Source organism: Peromyscus californicus, unplaced genomic scaffold (assembly GCF_007827085.1).
Source record: "Peromyscus californicus insignis strain IS unplaced genomic scaffold, ASM782708v3 Scaffold_6__1_contigs__length_162567912, whole genome shotgun sequence".
NCBI classification, from domain to species: Eukaryota; Metazoa; Chordata; class Mammalia; order Rodentia; family Cricetidae; genus Peromyscus; species Peromyscus californicus.
In genome coordinates, this window is record NW_026294584.1 from 46,533,137 (window position 1) to 46,553,322 (window position 20,186).

General features: G+C 37.8%; 1 protein-coding gene across 2 annotated transcripts in view; it reads left to right on the top strand.

The window, feature by feature from the left end:
- Nucleotides 1–20,186, top strand: part of Exoc4 (exocyst complex component 4) — a 768,512-nt gene that overhangs the window by 326,690 nt on the left and 421,636 nt on the right. For both annotated transcript variants that reach the window (XM_052721855.1, XM_052721856.1), the window contains exon 10: nt 16,690–16,786. In XM_052721855.1, coding sequence (XP_052577815.1) covers nt 16,690–16,786 — 97 coding nt within the window. The remainder of the gene's footprint in view (nt 1–16,689; nt 16,787–20,186) is intronic.

Below are 20,186 nucleotides of genomic sequence, written 5' to 3' on the forward strand. Positions count from 1 at the left end.
CATGTATATCTGTCTGAGGGTGTCAGATCTTGGAGTTACAGACAGTTGTTAGCCGCCATGTGGTTGCTGGGACTTGAACTCAGGACCTCTGGAAGAGCAGCCAGTGCTCTCAACCTCTGAGCCATCTCTCCAACCCGCTTTGTAATTTCTAATATGTTTTGTCTATATCCTAGTCATAACATGAACTCATTGAAGTTTTTAATTGTCTATATCTCATGTTGAATTTACCACAGGTAAACCCCAAGGTGCAAATATCTAGAGTTACTGATTATAAATTCAATGAAATTGTATTTTCTTATTTAACATATTTCTTCTGAAACCATTCATTGTAGTGATTATTTTTAACATCCAGGATTGTAGTGATTATTTTTAATGTCTAGAAGCTTATTTTAGAGTGAATAACAGAAATATTTTTGAATAAATTTATACAACCTGTTAGCATTTTTGCCTATTTTGTTTTTCTCTGTCAGGGAATTCTTGTGATAATTGTAGGATGAACTTCATTTATTTCCCATAAAAGAAATGGAGTATAACTGTGGAGGGCACAGCTGCTGTGACAGGCTTACTGACAGGCAACACCTGGATCCAGGGAAAACCATAAGCTACCACCACCCAGGGATCCACCCAGGGATGAGTCAGCATGTAAGGAGATGTACCTGACATCCCAAACATTCCAACCTTTGAGATCAGATAAGATGTTCCTGAGCCCAGCACGGACCTACTTCCCCTTTTTACCAAGATACTCCCTAGACAGATGTTAGGGTCCTGAACCCTGGAAATCCCCTCACCCCAACCTCTGGTATGATAAAAAACCTACACCACCTAGGTTTGAGGCTCTCTGCTCTCACCACTGCATAGGACAGACAGACGAACCAAGCACTGATCTTGAAATAAAGGATCTTTGCTTTTACATGTGGGATTCGGTCTCTCTAGTGCTCATTTGGGGGACCCCAATAAAATAACCACTGGTCATAATAATAAGTCATAATTAATAATCATTAATGGATCTCATAAAAAGTATCATCTCTAAATGGTAGTGACCATATTTTCCTGTAGCACCCCAAATATCCTACAACAAACATGCACAGATCATTCTCATTTAAACTGTCAACAAAATAGTTATATATGATGCTTCAATATACAATAATTGGAATAAATTTCTTTTGGACAACAATGGTACTTTACTATTTTTTGTAGTTTCAGAAAAAAAGCGGTTAAGGGACCTAATTATAATGAGAATTCTATAATCAATAAAGTCAATGTTCAGCTAGAAGTATATTAAAAAGCATAGTATGGTTAATTCTTCTTATTTTATTGTAGAGAGATTGAACCACTCAGACTTAGTAAGCAGTTTCTTAGTGTCACAGAATTATTTGTTAGAAAAGTTAAAAGAATTTTATTCTCTTAAAGGATTATTTTATAATATTTTAGCTTATGTTTTATTGTTCCTGTGTTTCTGTATATTCTATTAATTAATAATGTTTAAGGCAAACACTATATTCTGCTCTTTTATTATTTTTCTTAAAATGGTCAGAATAATTATAAGTTTACTCTGAGAATTGATCAAAACAAACACAGCAATAGGAACATCTGAGTAGACTTTCTAGATACTTGCACTGGAATAATTTCATTCTGAGGTACAGTTATGTGTAGACTGTTGGGCTTGCTTACAGTTTCAGAGGTTTAGTCCATGGGGAAATAATATGGTGGTGTGCAGGCAGACATGGTGTTGGAGAAGTAGTTGAAATTTCTGTATTCAGATATGCAGGCAAAAAGAAGAAAGAGAGCCCCTAGGCATGGCCTGGGCTTTTGAAAACTCAAAGCCCCCCCACCCTCCAGCCCCATCGACACACTTCCTCCAACAAAACCACATCTTCTAATCCTCAGTATTGCCACTCCCTGATGACTGAGCATTCAAATACATGAACCTGTGGGGCCATTCTTATTCAAACCAATACAATAACCTTTTTTTTGGTGGGGGGAGGGGGACATGACAGAAAAACCAGGGATAAAACTTTAAAAATACATTTAATTTATTTGATGTTTGCCTTACATACCAGAGAAGCCAGGAGGCACAACAAAACCCACTATAAGAGTTTATTAAGGGAAGGGAATAGAAAGGGTGTGCATAAGCCTATAATGACCTTGCAGGAAGAGAGAGAAGGAATAGGTAGAATCTGCTTTTATAGGTGTCCGCACCCCCCCCCACCCCCCATGTGTATATGGATTTACGTAGCTACGCCACGCATGCACATAGATTACGTGATCATGCAGTGCATGGATTATGTAGGACATAAAGCTCTAGGATGACTAAGCATCTTGCTGGCTACTGGACAGCACATCCACAGTCTTGTAGCTGGGGGAGTGGCTAGGAATTCTAACAGAAAGGATTAGTGGAAACAATTCAGAGAGAAAGCTCAAGAAAGTTGTGCTGGGCATGATGCTACTGCTTGTACTCTCAGCACTAGGTTCCATCTCTTGGAGGACCCTGTGGGAGACAGGGAGAGAAAAGCTGGTGGAGCAAGGACGGGTGGGCTGGAGAGAAGATGAGGACACAGCCTTAAGCCAGTTTTCAACCCCACTGAACTTGTAAAGCTCAAGAAACGGAGAAAAATGCCCAGGATTTACTCATCTTGGGAATCTCAGTGTAAACAGTATGGATTATTTCAAGATTCCAGGTTCTTCCACTGTCTTTACACTTCTGAGATAAGGAGAAAATTATCACTGAGGCGACGAAGGGGAAACAGAGTCCCTAGAATATTTATAACTAAGTCTGTCTCGTGTGTGTGTGTGTGTGTGTGTGTGTGTGTGTGTGTGTGTGTGTGTGTGAGAGAGAGAGAGAGAGAGAGATTTGAAAAATCTTCCAAATTTACGTTTAGTTTAAAATGTGTTTTAGGTCTCTATTTCTCTTTCGTGGAGAAGCTGCCATGCCTGGATGTTTTTGGTAAATATTTTCTGACTGGGCCTTGAAGAATTATTACGATAAATTTCTGTGGGATATATGAACCCCCAACCCTCACATTCATGACTTGCACACAGTGGAAAATAACCAGATTCAACTGAGATGAAAGACAGAAACAAAACTCAAAGCCTCCAAAGATCAGGCTTCTTTTGTATTGTGATTTCAGTTGTTAATCTTGTAATGATACAGGTGAGGGAGGGACCTTGGCTGGTTTGGAGACAAGGTGCTCCATGGCAGGGGAGAGACAGATGCTGTTATGCCCAGATCACGGGGACCCCCAGAGACCACCACAGAGACCAAATCCTGCATGTAAAAGCAAGGAGCCTTTATTTCAAGCTCCAGAGCTTGGTCCCTCAGTCTGTCTGACACAATGGTGAAAGCAGAGAGCCCTGAGCTCAGATGGGGCAGAGGTTTTTTTTTTTTTTTTTTTTTTAATCATAGCAGAGGTGGGGGTGAGGGGATTTCCAGGGTCCAGGACCCTGATTGGCTGACAATTGTCTAGGGGTATCTGTAAAACAAAAAATAGGTGTGTGCTAGACTCAAGGACATCTGGCCACCTTATCTAATGGTTAGAATGTTTGGGATGTCAGGTACTTCCTCACCCCTGGGTGGATCCCTGGGCAGTATCAGTTTAAGGCTTTTCCTGGATCTGGGTGTTTCCTGCCTGTAAGCCTGTCTCAGAAGTTGTGTCTAGGCCCCTAAGCCTGTCATGGCTGCTGTGTGGTCAAGCTATTTTGGGGCCCCTTCACAATGCCATGCTGGCAGGCCTCAGTGAATAGTTTTATTTTGGTAGGGGGAAGAAATGGGGGAGAGGGAAAGAGAAAAGGTGGGGAGAGAGGTGAGAGAGGGAAAGAGGGGCAGAGATGGGGGGACACACCTCCTGGGAATGGAGGGGGAGTTTTCTTTTTTAAAAGGGACTTTACTTCAGGACACTGGGCAAGTCTCCAAGGGGTGGGTCAGAATATTAACAAATCTACCTTCCTCTTGGGGGAGGGCATCCTGCCTCTTGCCTTTTATATTCTTCTTTATTTCTTGTCTTGTTCATTTTAATTGTCATATAATAGCCCCAATCTATGTGTGTATAATTATAAGTATTTATTTGTATATTTAGGTTTATCTAATCAATTGTTTTATATTAAAATGTTTGTTTTAACATTGCATTCTGTGATGAATAGCTTTTTTGTTGAGTATGAGTGCAGATTCCTGGACTAGAAATGTTATCACATAAAAAGTAAAACATTAAAACTTTAGCCATGAGCTTTACAAGAATCGTGAGTAGTCACGTGGAAAATAAAATTTTCAGGATAAATATATCAGTGTTTCAGGTAAATGTTGAACAGATATTATTGGAAAATTTCCTCAGTGGATGGCAGAACTTACACTTCATATGTTTATCGACTCACATTGCCCAAACTTTCACTCTCTTCCCATGGTTATTGTCACTATTAGAATTATATAGAGAAAGGTGTGGGTGGGTGGGTACTGCTGCATTTACTCTACTGTGGTAAAAAGATCTGATTTTGTTTTATTTTAATTATGTGTGTGTTTTCATGTTCATCTGTGTATGGATACACATGTATGTGTGCACAGATGTGTGCATATGAATGCCAGAAGATAATTTTGGCTTTTTGTTTTTCACTGTGCATCTGTGTCCTGATACTTACACAGCATCATTTTATCAATTGAGTTGTTTCCCTAGGTCTAAGACTGATTTTAATTCCAGGAAATTTGATTCCAGTAAGATTTGTTGTCTCCAGTGACTAGAAAGTTGACTTGCTAATTAAACTTAGTAACTGTGGGTGTGCTGGTAAAGTTATTTAAAGCCACCCATCCCTCTGTGATGTAGACACTTCCAATGCACTGTGAAATAATGCTCATTCTGTTCCAGTGCCAGCACAGATGATCTTTGTTAGGAAGTGACAATACTCTTATGCAACTGTATTTTGACTATAATTTTTTTTCAAAGGACCCCCCATCTACTCTTCTTCTTTCAGGCATTTTGGGTCATTGTTCTTTGTACCTGTCATGTTGATTTCTTCAAATTAATTCCCTTCCCATTTAGGGAGTAAGCAGATGTAGGCATGTCTCTGAGTATTACAACAAAAATATTTTCCAGCACAAAATCTTCAGTGAACTGGAATTCATTCAGTTCTCATTCCCAATGAACCACGTTGCAGACCACTTAAGACAAAGGAAGACTGATGGGTACAATCTGTTTTCAGTTTCTTTGTTCTCAGTATTATAAAACTGATCTGATCTGCAGCCATCATTAGCAGACTCCAGTCAGCCAAACACACATGGAGATCTGCATTGAGCTTGGCCTATCAAGGCACCTCATCCCACTCTGCTGCCCTTTACATCTTCCTTTATTTTAGAATTCCTGAGCAAACAGTAAAATACCCCACAATCCAAAATTTGAAAGATAAGAGAAACCCTGTTTTAGTCATAGGTGACAAAACAGTGTTTATACTATAGACAACACATATAGTTTCTTGCTTTTGACAGTTCCAAAGTGCTCCTGAGCCATCATCATCAATTGGACCTTGTAATGCTTCCTTGGTGATCTTCTGAAACAGGGCTGTAGGAGACAGGTTGGGGAGCTGGCTCTAGTAGGAAGGGGTTCTAAGGAAAAACAAATTACTGATATTTCCTATTCCTGTCTCTTACTCTCTTATGCCAAGGCCTTTCTGTTAATTAACTAGTTAATTTAAAGCAGGAAAAAAAAAAAAAAACAAAAAACAACTAAAACATAGTACTGGTTCTTTGGAAAACAGTCTGGAAATTTTTTTAAAGGTTAAACATAATCTCATATGGCTCAGAGAATTGAAAATATTCTTTCTCATAGGTACGTGTGTTTGGATGTTCATATCTTCATCTTTCATATTAACTACAAAGTAGAGATCCCTGGTCAGTTGATGAATATTGGCATAAATTAAATGTACCATGCGTATACAATAGACTGTTATTAAACAATAAATAACAATGGAGTGCTAATGTGTGCTGCAGCATTAAAAATATACAATGTAAATGAACCCTAACATTTGATTAGTAACAAAGTTATTTAGCTTCAGTCATGAGGCCTCTGACCTGGTTGTGCCCTACCAGCCACTCAAATGTATTTAATAGATTCAAGATCATTAAAACTAGTTAAAAGAATGAGAGGAAAATGGATCAATGCCATCTCCCTGTGTAGGTTTGAAATAAAGTGAGTTGGAGGATAATGATACTAAGACAGAAATGTTCCTCAAAGATGGTCAATTGAAGTTCCCTTTTGCCTTATTGATCAGACATTTAAAACTACACACAGTGACTGGAGATCATTTATTAAGTGGCTTATCCTTTTGCAGAGTGTGCCATTTCATTTTCCATTCCAAATCATCCAGTACTGTCACAACTGGATCCTTCTGACTTTGTCTCTGGAAGACCTCTTGGTGACCACATTTTTAAAAAATGACTTATTTATACTTGTTAATTATGTGTATGTGAGAGAGTCTGTGCGGTTTATTTCGGGGTCTGTACATATGTGAGTTTAGATGTCTGTGGTGGCCAGAAGAGGGCCATGGATTCCCTGAGCTGGAGTTACAAGCAGTTGTAGGCTGCTTGATATGGCTGCTGGAAACCAAAATTATGTCCTCGGTAGTACACACTGTTTATGCTTGAGCCATTTCTCAATGACCACATTTTACAGGTGGATCAGGATGTAGGCTTTTTAACCTTAAAATATATTTGATCATTTTTCCTTCCATGACATCTCATAGTTCCCAAATTCTTAATTGATTGTTTGGAAGATGATTAAGGTGTGCTCTCTCCCTCTTCTTCTAACCCTCCCTTTCTCTGTATCTCCTCCCCTTTCCCCTTTATCACCCATGCATTTCTTCTTTTGATTTGCAATCCAAGACAGTCCTTAGAAATAAGTAGCATTTACTGACCATCTTTGGGGGACATGTCTATCTCAGTGACTTTATCTTCCAGTTCACTTTACTTTAAGGCTTCATAGGGTGATTGCATTGGTCCATTTCCCTCCCAGTCTCTTAATTAACTAGATTATTATAAAGTTTATTTTTTATTATTCAGTTCTAAATTGTTATTGGCTGTCCTGCAACTTATTTTGTAGACCAGGCTAGCCTCAAACTCACAGAGATCTCCCTACCTCTGCCTCTCGTGTGCTGGGATTAAAGGCTTGTGCCACGACATCTGATGAATGTGTTCAGTTCTAGAATTAAATAATGACACACTTTTCTTTCCTTTATAGGAATTATTTCATGTACTCTAACTGAATTCTGCGAGAGATCATCTTACTTATGGCAGTTCCCAAATGAATAGTCCAATTATTCTCACAGATGTTTCCAACAAACGCAGATGCTTCATGAACATACTCTACTGTTACTTTTATTCAAGATAAGTGACATGTGTCCTGCTTGCAGGAACTTATGCAATCATGCAGTCCCTAATTGAGGTTTTCTTCCTTTTCTCTATTTTTGTCCTGTGAGAGACCAAATGACTTTCCTTTTTCTCATCTGGGCTTAGTCCTTGGAATCTTCTTCCTTTTTGTCTCATTCTCATCTTCAGATGTCCAGTAAAACTCCTTAGGGGCATCATCACAAATGCTTCTTCTCCTCTATGTTTCTAGGTCAGAGGAGGGGTGTCCCTGTGGTTCTGCAGTCAGGGAAAGTGTGGAAGGGTGATATTCCAAGCACCTACCTTGTGCCTGCCATATTCCTTTACTCACCCGACTCCAGCTGTATGCTGCAGCCTGATACATACTCCATTTCCTTAAGTAGCAAATCCTTCCACCCTCATCAAGACTTTCTTCATCTCTAATTAATGGCCTAAATTTTTCTCTTACCAGAACCTTCCATCGTGTTTTTCCCCCCTTTTCCCATTGTGCCTAGAAAGGTTCCTACCCCAGACCCCTGACTCTCCCTTTTCCTTCCCCCCACTCTGACATGTTGTAGACTGTCTCCTGGTCCTCCAGATTATACATATTTCACCTCCTCTAGGGTCATGGAAGCAGAAAGGGGCTATTAAAAAATTCTTCATCTTTTTTTTTCTTCTTTAAGTTGAGTTTTGTTAGTCACTGCTCACCTTAAGCCTTTATTCAGCAGGGAAATTTCAAATTAATTTTTTCAGTTTTCATGAACTCCTAATTTGGTGCCCCATCACCCCACACTTATTCTCTGTGATAGAGACACTATGACAAAATTCCCATTACAGCTTTTTTTTTTTTTTCGCTTTGGTTTTGGTTATTTGATTATATATTTATGGAGCCTGAATCCTGATAAAGGAAGAATAATGCACACACACAAAATGCTCATTTTCTTCTTTAATGGGGGTGGCAGGTTTCATTTCTCAGCATCTGTTGTGGCTGTATATAGCACAGGCGATTGTGTGATTTGTGTGGAAATGACTGTTAATGCCCACGAGAGGGAAGAATGGCATCTTGAGTGACGGAGGTCACCCACATTTTCTTCTGTCTACTGCTGTGGTAACCCACCATGCCATCTGTTTTGCTTATAGAGTTTGAATGTCCATATTAAGTTAGGACTGATTTGGATGATGAGAAGCATGTGACATTGGGGAGTATTTCATGAATATTAGCCCCTAATTCATCTCATGATTCTTGAAACTTATAGTTGACTACCAATCTAGAGACACGACGAAGGAAGGAAGGAAATGGGAGGAGAGTGGCAGTGAAGGAGAGGTGCTCTCTATAATTTGCATACTGGGACCACTCCTTTTATCTGCAACATTTATGACTTTTCAGACTTGGTCTGTTTCCACATTCTTTCCTTTTCCTCTGATATTAAAATGGACAACTCCAAGGTGATGGCTTTTGGGGGTGGAGCACCCGTAGTGTTAGCATGTCATGAGGAAGCTGGAGATAAGATGTTCTGAGGGTTTTATCTAGGAAAGTAGAGCTGTAGTGTGTTGACCCTGAATCAAAGCAAGGGAAGGCTGTTGAGTTTCTTTATTTTAAAAAGAGAAATAGGAGCCGGGCGGTGGTGGCGCACGCCTTTAATCCCAGCACTCGGGAGGCAGAGCCAGGTGGATCTCTGTGAGTTCGAGGCCAGCCTGGTCTCCAAAGCGAGTACCAGGAAAGGCGCAAAGCTACACAGAGAAACCCTGTCTCGAAAAACCAAAAAAAAAAAAAAAAAAAAAAAAGAGAGAAATAGGAAAAAAAAAAAGAACAAACAAACCAGCAACTTGTCCCTTTGAAAGACATTGCCACTTCTTTTCTTCTACCTTTATGCTCTTTGCAATCCAGAGAGCATTTCCTAGCTACTTATGAGGATGAAGTGCTCATCATATTCCCTCTTGGCTGTCTGGAGAGATGGGAAAGTGCAGTCTAGTTCTTGGTTTTGGGGCTGTGTTAGAGAGGAAAAAGGTATTTCTAATCTCAGTTGGATAATTGAATATGCTTCTACTAAATACAATGTCTGTGTGGTCATTTCATAGAAAGATAATATTATTTATCTTGAGTTCACTTGTATCTTTAATCAAAGAGACTTTTTAGATATTGACCTGAATAACCAACATATGTTTAGTTTTGATTCTATGGAAAATGCATAAGTGTATCATCTCACGACAAAGTTGATCTCAGTGTTCAATATTTTGGAGTTTTTCTGTATTACCATTATCTTTTTCAACATCTGAGTCCCTGTGAAGAGAAAATGATGTTAATTAAATAGGTTGTAGAATTTGTATGTACTTAAAATGTTTAGGATGCATGTGACTGTTCGAATACTGAGCCTATCATATGTATCCTTGCGCAGACCCTGTACCTTTGGTTCCCCACCAGAAGCCTACATTTCTTCATTTCTGTGTTTGTTAATAATATCTCATGCATATCTTCAGAGTTAAGAGAGGAGGTTTTTGTAGAGTCCAGCATACTTTCCCTTTCATGGTAGTTATTTAACGATTGCATTTCTTTTCCTTCCATTGTGCTTTCTTTATTAATTCATATGCAGGGAAATGGTATCTACCTTGATCACAGAAGTGGAGAAACCAAGAATAAATGTATGCGAGCGATGGAATCTTGGCAAGGTGTTTGTTCAACTTATGCTGGAATAAGTAGCTAATTTCTATTTGGGATGGTGTTTTCTAGGAATAATATTTAATTCATTTAACTTTTCTGTTCTTTCTTAAAATCTGTATTTCTGACTGAGCATATTTATTCTAAAAATATATCTGCTGTTTTTTCATAGAGAGTTTATAGTCATAATTCACTTGTTCTAGACATGTATTTTATTTACACATGTATTTGGTCAGCAAATGTTTATTATATTCTAAAAACTATTCCAGGTACCAGGGATACCCTAGTGATTAAAACAGTGTTTTTGTGGAATCCTCTATTCTTAGCTACAAGTTGAGTCCCATGTGATGCTGTCTTTGAGTTGTATTTTTTTGCTTGGCTTTTCTTACTAGATCTATTTGAAATTCACCCTTTAACAAGAGCATAGCACCACCAGTCCTGATTCACTTGCTTTACTGAAATAGTAAAGCATTTTGGGATAAGTTTTGTTTTTGCTGTTATTTTCTCTTTGATTCTGAACTACACCCCAGGGCTGGGTCCAGGCTGCTTTAGAGGCTGAAGGGTGGTGATAGCACCAGACTGAATTTTGAGGGCACATCATGCTTTAAGAATAGACCTCTGTAGCTGGGCTGTGTTAGGTGGATCTCTGAGTTCAAGGCCAGACTGGCCTACAAATCGAGTTCCAGGATAGCCAGGAGTGTTATACAAAGAAACCCTGTCTCCAAAAAAAAAAAAAAAAAAAAAAAAAAAACCCAAACCAAACCAATAAACAAAACAAAAAACCAGACAATAGACCTATGGTAAAGAACTTGGTCTGTAAGACTACCTCTGCCAAGGTAACATGGTGTTCAGAAAACTCAGGCCACTCAGCTGGTGCCTAGATCCAGTTAAACATGCTCTTTATTGATGCAATTAGGAATTCCATATTTGTTATTCTGCATAACTTTTCCAAAGTCAGATATTCGTTGTAAAATACTCTATTTTTACTGCAATTCTTTGCAACGTTGAAAGCCAATTTTAGGCCCAGGACACATTCAGAATGTTATTTGTGACATGCTGCTTTCTGTAACTTAATGGAAGTCACTATTTTAATTTAAGTACTTGGCACAAGGTATTTGTTCACAATACTAGCATCTATACATTTGATATTGATTATTTTAAGAGTTGAGAGAAGCTTATTTCATCTTGCCACATTATAAGTGTTCCAAGCAATCTTCTCAATCTGTCACTGCAGTGATACTGTCCCCCCAATTGAATTCACAGAAATGTTTTATTCATTTGTTACAAATTCATTTGTTGGACTCATTAATGATATTGACTATTACTGTTTTCAAGAGTAATACAGAAAGTGCTTTTTAAAATGTCTTACCTTTTTCCTTGTTTATGTTCTAGTGGTATGTCAAGAGCTTTTCTCTGTTTCTGTCTCTCTCTTTCTCTCTGTCACACACAGATTCACACAGACATACAGACAGTCAGACACACACACACACACACACACACACGCACGCACGCACGCACGCACGCGCGCGCGCGCACACGCGCGTGCGCGCCCTTACCTATTGATAGCCCCAAAAGGAAAATTGGGCTTCTTTACTGGGATGTGTGTACTGGGTATCAAGCACTGTGCTGAATGCTCTTGTGTATAATTTCTCATTTAGACAATTAGCACATTATGTTTGAAGGAATTGAGCATAATTCCTATTTTTATAAGTGGTCTAGCTTAAGCTCAGATTATTTTAATTAACTTATCATACTTACACTCAAATAAGATATGTGATCTGATTATAGAGTTACTGATTCTTCCCATCTTACCATGTTCATTTCAGTAGGAACATTTGTTTCCATTTTTCCTGAAGCATTTGTTTTTTCTTTCTGCCATAGTCATTAAGATGACTATATTCATTATCAGTGACGATGAATCTTAGTTAGAAAGAGTCAAGGAATAGGTACATTAGCAGCTAATTTCTCCAAATGAGTTCTAAAGGTAGGGACTAGTCTGTGAGTGCTAAAATGCTGTCAAAATTAAGTTGTTAGGTGGCCTTGGGTTTGTTTCTAGTCGTCTGGAGAAAGCTTGTCAGACCATTCTCCTCTTTGCAAAAAGTAGGAAATATGAGTGGGGCGTTCTTCCATCTTCTTGTGCCCTACAGCTTACTTGTAATCCTACTGTCAATTTCTTTTTCATTCCAACCATCCATCATCATTCAACATTTTCTCTGGTGCCCATCAGCTGGCCTTCCCAACTGAGATTAGACTGCAAGCATAATGAATGAAGGTGAGAGTTGTCCTGCCTGGTCAATGTATGTCTCAGAATTGGAGTAGCTTGCTCCTTAATGGTCTTGACAGCAGTTCCGAGGCTACTTGGCTGAATGGGAGGGCATGTGAGGAGAGGTGAGTTCTGTTTCTCACCCAGAATACTGAAATGCCAAGAGTCCATTTACAGTCCATTTTGATGGTAGACACTCTCAGACTTTGTGATCTTTGGTCAGGGCCTTGCTTTTGGTTCTGATAGCTTTATTTTCCAAAAATAGTTCTTTAGGATGCTGCTTCTTTTTTCTTTTTAAAATGGTAATTCAATACCTTTGTCAATTTTGTGCTATTACAACAGAATATCACAGACTGAGTTGTCTATAATGAACAGAAATTCAATGGTGTATAGATCTAGAGGATTGGAAGGTGAAATTAAGGGACATCAAGTGACTTTTTTTTTGCATATTTCATACCATGATAGAAAACAGAGGAAGGGTGAGAGAGAAAGGGGACTCAAATTTCTATAGTCATCTGTGTCCTGGGATGTTTGTTTCAGTCCATGCATGGTCATCCTCATGACAAGTATCAGATCTCAGTACTGCTGAATTGGAGGTTAAGAGTCCAACACATGGTGTTTGGGGATCACATTTGTACCATAACATTTAGTAACCTAGTAACCTAGATTTAGACATCTGCTTTATAAAGAGGAAACCATATCAGATGCAATGAGGGTCACATAGGCATGGATCTGAAAGAATGCACAAGGTTCCCAGAGGTAGAATTTTGGCTGAGGGTTAAAGTAGACAGAGCAGTCTTTTTCACTCTTACTTAACAGTAGCACACCACATGAATCCATCATTTTCCTCAGCTCCCAGGAGTTTTGAGCAGTGGGAATGTGGCTAAGTTTGGAACTTCATACCCCATTTTCCTCCTTTCATTGCCATAGCCTCATCTCTCCCACTGACATTCTAGTGGCTCCTGTCTTCATAGTTGGTATTTGTTTCTTTTTTAATGTTAATTCTATCCCTTGCCATAAACACACATTTATGAGGTATTCCTACTACCTGTAAGGCTTTAGGAGGACAGAGCAAGTTATTCACTTTTGCTAGGCTTGTGACATTTGACAATTTATTTTCAAATGTACTTTTTTTTTACCTAATTTTAATATTATTTTGTCCACTTAGGTCTCCATTTCTTTTTCCATTCATGCAGCAGATGCATGCTTGCTTAACTTCTTTACATAGGGATAAGTTATGTAAACTTTTTTAAAAGATTTATTTATTTATTATGTATACAGTGTTCTGACCACATGTATGCCTGCAGGCCAGAAGAGAGCACAAGATCTCATTATACATGGTTGTGAGCCACCATGTGGTTGCTGGGGATTGTACTCAGGACCTCTGGAAGAGCAGCCAATGCTCTTAACCTCTGAGCCAAGTTATATAAACTTTAATGAAGTCATATAATGATAATAAAAATGACATATGTTAAGGTTTGTCTGAGTTGTTTTTTATGGAGACAGTTGTTTTTTGGGAAACAGGATTGACTATTTTAGGCTTGACATTGGACTTTAAAGGATTGGTAAAAGAAATGCCCCTCCAAAACTGAGCCCAGTATGCCCAAGGCACACAGGCCCAGCATCCATACAGTGTACACAGTGTATATCAAGAACTAGTTGACTGCCTTGGTTGTTCCAGTTTAAATTTAATTATGGAGTCCTTGAAATCATAACACTTGATCTTTTTAGAAGTCATTAAAGACACCTACTCATTTCTATTATAATGAGTAGAATTGTGTGTTATTTTTGTATCCATCTCATATAAAGTTTTTTGTTTTGTTTTGTGTATGCTGTTCCTGGAGTGCAGAATATAACCATATTTTCCCTGTACTCATCTCCTTGGTGATTCTGTTCTGATTAGGTTTTGTGGTCTTGAAAGGTATATTGTTGATGAAGAAGATAAATCTATTCTGAGTTTATTTTCTCTGTTTGTAAATGTTTAATATGATCTTTTGAGGTAGAGGTTTGTTAAAGGAGTAGTATTTCTATTAGTCTGTTCCAGGCCCTAGCTACTTACCTCCTTTTCTTCTTTGGTATTGTATATACATTAAACGTAGGACCTTGCTCATACAGAGCACATTCAATACAGCTGAGCTATACCCCTAGGCCTTGTGTTAGTCTTGATGCTTTCATTTAAGTTGCAAAAATTAGCAAGACATCAATAATCCTGGTTCCTATCATTGTGTTGGGATGCAGATTTTGAGAATGTGAAGTAGGCCACTAATTTAAAGGAAGAGCTGTATATGCCATTGTATTTTTGTTAGAAATTTAGATCTGTGCTCAGATGGTTTGATGGAAACAACTGATCCAAACAGTATCTGTCTAAATGCCACTGGGAAGTGCTGATGATCCTGGATGTCATTTGCTGAAGCTTCCCTTGGTTTTATCCATCTCCTAGATGCCTTGGAGACCACAAAGATGGATAATAAACCAGAGTCAGCCTTGCTTGTGTCTGATAACCATGCAAAGAATTCTAACCATAAGGGAATGTTTAGAGAGAGAAAATATGTATATGTAGGTTGCTTGGGTTTTGAAGAAACCCACCAAATAGTATGGTTTTTGTGCCAGAATTCTGAAACTGTTGAGGACTAACATGAAGTAAATTAAAAGTAGAGTACCAATTATACACTAAAAATAATGACACTGAAGGACATAACCTAGCTTAGGTGGACTTGCTAGCTGAATATGGGAGATAGATTTGTTTACCCATTTAATAGAAGGTATTAGACCACTTTACTTCTTTTTTGACCTTCCCCTCACTTCTTTTTTGATAGCCAGGTCCTTTATAGGCAGACTTTCCTCCCTCACTGTATTGAAACAAGGGTCTTACATGTGTTCTGTAATTATTCTACCCTTGAGTTATATCCACAGCCTTACTAACATAAACCAAACTACATTTACCATCTGTAGACATGGTTTTTCAAATGGAATACTGTGGCTTTCCAGGATATTCATGACCCCCTTTTTTCCCTTAATTTTTGCTGATCAAAAGAATTTACTCATCTTGGAGTATGTAAAAGTGGAGAGAAGCTAGGGAATATAGCGATTGAATCTTTAAAAAAACAAAACGAAACAAAAAAAAAACACCCATGGGGGCAGGGTGGCAGTGCTAGTGGAAGCATTTCTTCCAACTTCTGAAGTTATATGCAGCTTTGTATATTCTAAACTCTCTGCAACTAAATCTTGGCAAAATAGTGATGTAAGTTGTTACTGCCTCAGAATGTGTGAGCTGGGCAATTACTTCTTGCACTTTGACCCTTTGATGTTTCAGCTAATTACCTACTAAGAACCATTTCAGGAAAGAATGTAAGTCCTGGTTACCATTGCAAATCCTGCCTTAAGACTTGTGATAGCATTGAGAAAGCAGCAATTTTACACTTTGCAAAACATGTATCAGCAGCTTGAAATAAAATCCTACATACAATGTGGTACACTCTTTTAAGACAGTTTCATTCTCAGTAATACAGGATGGCACTTACTGGAAAATAATGGATGCTGCCAGCTCTGAGTCAGTTATTCCAAAGGATGCAATGTGTATATTATGTAGTTTTAAGAAGGTCTTGATGAGTTTCTTTTTAATTTTTTTTAAATTTTGTGCATAGGAGTGTTACCTGCACATATTTTTGTGGGCTACTTGTGTGTATGGTGCCCAAGATGACCAGAAGAGAACATTGGATCCTCTGGAACTGGAGAAGCAAATGGCTTTGAGCTACCATGTGGGTGCTGGGAATTGAATCCAGGTCCTCTAGAAGGAGCAGCACCCAGTGCTTTTAACCACTAAGCTAATTTTTTTTGCCCCAAGTTTACTTTTCTTATGTTTGTTTATATTAAATGTACTCAAGGTATTTATGGACTATCTATTTAAATAGTCAAGTAAGCTTTCTACTATGATATAAAAAAGATCTTAATAAATTACATATTTTAATAACTAGAATTCTTTCTCCTAGTCTTACATAAAATAGTAGTGTGCCTTTTAATTTGTGAAGTTTTTGTCTTGGTGACAATTATGGCGAATAGGATTAAATATGTTTTACAATCTGGGATGCTTTAAATGTAACTTCTTCTTTCTCTGTGTGCTCTACTGTTCAAAGAAGACACTGTTGACTAGAGAGAAATGTTTTAGCCTCAACTGCACTATAACCTTGAACCATTACTTTCCGTGTGTCATTGACTCTTCCTGGACTTCCCTTTTCTTCTTTCCTGGGTAATTATGCCATAGATTGTTAAAGAGAAAGATTGGATCATGTCATTTGCAATAGCTGTAAATACTGTGGTTAACTTTAAAAGGTAGCCCTTTGGACAATACAACACTCATGCAATGCTTATCTTGGTTTGCTTATCTGTAAAACTTCCAACTAGCTAAGTCTCGGTTTTCATTTTTCCTGGAAGGGGGTCCTGACGACAACTTAATTGAAGGTGGAGGAACAAAATTTGTCTGTAAACCTGGAGCCAGAAATATTACTGTCATATTCCATCCATTACTGAGGTAAGTCATCCCCTATGATGTACTTATCCGTGATCAATATTCTCATTATTTATGCTGATGTGCTTAGTGCCAGTAGTTCAGCCAGCATTGAGTCAAATCATTAGAAAAAAGAAACTTGTTTCATTTTCACAGGTTTCACAGTGAAAGTTAGTCAATAGAACAGATAATGTCAGTCAAGCTGCTCCCTGTTCTCCAGAGTAATAGCTCACAGATATTTGAATTTGATTTTCTTTACTTCCTTCTCTAGTCCTGCCCATCTTCTTCCCTCCTCCTTCTCTGTTTTTGGATATGTCTCAGTGGTTGGCAAGTCCAGGCCTGCCGGGGCCATCTAACCTGCCATCTGTTTTCATAAACACACATTTGTTGACCACAGTTGTGCTCGTGTGGCCATGTGTAGCCTTACTCTGCCATCACAGAGATGAAGCGTTGCAGTGTAACTCCCGGCCTGCAAGCCTGCGTTTTTTCTCTCTAGTTCTTCATAAGAAACACAGATTACTGACCCGTGGTCTCTCTTACTCATTTACACTAATTACTCCTTCATTATCTTTTGAGAATTACCAAGTCCCTGAACAGATGTGATTTACAGAAACCTGAAAGATATTAAGAATAAAATATATGGCTTTGTTTCTTGGAAGATAATTTGATGGTGAGCAGAATAAAATCTGTTACATTGTTCACTTCTCGATTATACTATATTGTAGCAAAGAAAATTTTAGGATGCTTTCCCCAAAAAATATTCTAAGTCCTAAGTGCTTTTAAAGAGGTACCTTTCTGCCAGAGTTAAAGGGACAATTGCTCAGTCATTACAAATTAATGATTTCTAGATATCTATATGCATGACAGGATTCAAGCTGTTTATAAAATTATGGAAGGCTAAGATGCTATATTTAATACTGTGGTTCATTAAATTAATTTTGAAAATGCATAAAGAATAAACATTGTACATATTAACAGGTAATATGATATTTTCATACATACAAGAATCTTGCACTACTGTGTTAAATATCTTAGACATTTATCACTTTTGGGGCAAAACCTCAAAATCTTTTTTGAAATGTGAATTATTGTCTGCAGCCCTCCTGCTGCACAGCTGCATACCAGTTCTTTGTTTTCATACCTCATCTCAAGTAGCTACTCATTGCTCAGCTTTTGCCCATCCCGCTTCCCCTATCCTCTGTGAATCAACATTCCACTTTTAACTTCCACAAGAATGAGATCACGCCCTTTGACCCATATGTCACAAATGACAGAATTGAATAGTATTCCATTGTGCATATATATCACATTTCTTTTATCCAGTCGTCAGCTGAAGGGTACTCTGGTTGTTTCCACTTTTTGGGGGGGATATGTACCTAGCATGAGAATTACTAGATCATACAATAGTTCTGTTCTTAATTTTGGGGGAACCTTCACACTCTTTTCCATAATGGCTGTTTTAATTGACCTTTCAGGCAATGCTCATATAATAGCTAACATTATTTTACAGTATACTTAAAATGCTTAATAAGGGAAATTTAATCTTATGTTTACCACAGTTTAGAGAAAGAACTTTGGATTTATATAATATTGCTTTTCTCTGTGAAGAACCTTTATATACTCAGTGTATTTGTATGTAAAGTAACAGAAACTTTTGAATTCATTACGAGGTGTATCTCAGAATAATACTTTAAGCCTCTAAAACTCTTGGTGCGAGTAAATTCACTTAAGAATCATGGGGTTAAGACAAATAAGACTATTTAATTGGTTAATATATATTATATATGTTACATATAATAGGTAAATTACAATGTAAAACTTCTGTATTTAACAATATTGTCCATATATACCAGGACTTTGGTAATTCGTTTAATACAGGTTCTGCAATTACAATTGATTTTTAATTAGTGTTGTTAATTGTTAAGGAAGCAGGAACGTACCTGAATCTTTATTGGCCTCTTCTAAACCCAGTTTAACACTGTACTTTGCTGCTTAATTGTACCATAGTGTGGATGAATTTAGTACTTGTATATACATTTATTTTGAGCATGGAAGGATGCCTATGGAGGGTAGAACTTAACAGATTGTAATAGCTTTTTAGTGCTTTCTAAAGAGCTGTTTTATGGCTTTTCTTACCCATTCCATTTGTATTTTAATTCTAAGTTTTGTTATTGTTGACAGGAACTGAAGGTTTGTCACATGATATAATTCACCATTAGTTATTTCTTTGTGTATCTCTTAATGTAAGTAACAAGAACATTATGTGGCTTGCAAGGTGAATTAATTCTTTGGTAAGCATGTGACAATTACAGGCTTTACATTAGCCCTTGGCACAAATTCAAACCTTACTCCTTAAATGCACTGTTAAGTTTCAGTGAAAATATAATAACGGAATTATAGAACTTCAGATGGCTAAGCCCTTTAGTAATTTTTACTTTTTAATTTTAGTTACTATTTTCCAATATTTTCTGTGTCCATTATTTCTTCTTAAGTTTATAAATTAAATTTTGTAATTAGAATTAACATATATATAGTTTATTTCCACTCATTGATTTTCATTATGAGTTAACTCTTTACTAGTAGTTATATTAATAGACTATTATTTATTATGTTACTTATATCAATATTAATAGACTCTTCAAACATATGATCTTATTGAAAAGACAGCATTTCAGAGTGAGACAGGCAGGTTAGAAGAGTGGAAAGATGTCAGCAGGAGTAGGAGACTTGAAATTAAGATGAAAACCCTAACAGGGTATCGTGGCTCATGTCTGGACTCCTTTTTTAGCTTTTGTCACCAATTATTTACTGGACTCTGCCTCTGTGTAAGGCTTAAGAGAGCAAGATCAGGTCACATTCTTGTCTATGAGATGCTTGCTTGGTAACCCGCTTGGTAGGAGACAGAAGTCAGCAGGTCTGGGCACAGCAGCTGTTGGGAAGGATGTGAATCTGTGGAATCTTTTAAATTTGTCAGGGAACATGCGTATGCAATGTTTCTCTTGAACCAGTGTGGCAATTCTTATAATCATATATCTTCTTTTTAGTCACTGTCTTCCTCCTGCTATTCTGGGAACTTTCTACTTAGATCAAGTGACTCATATTCCTAACTCATCTCAAACTTTTTTGTTTTGTTTATCAGTTAGATTGTGATTATGAGGTGCAGAAGTAACTTTCCTCACAATGACATTTATCATGAATTCTTTAGTAGCAACTAATAGACTGTGTAAGCTTCCTTGTATCTTTTACTGAGCTTAAATATTTTCCTCACTGGGAGACAGATTTTCCTCTGCGCCTCCCCACCCCCCAGCATCAATGGCGCTCTGTCTTCTGGAAACTTTGCATGTAGCTTTGTACACTTCATTTATGAAGAAAGTACTTTCGTCACTTTGCTTCAGCTGGCAGTGTGTTCTTCAGTGCCTAGAGG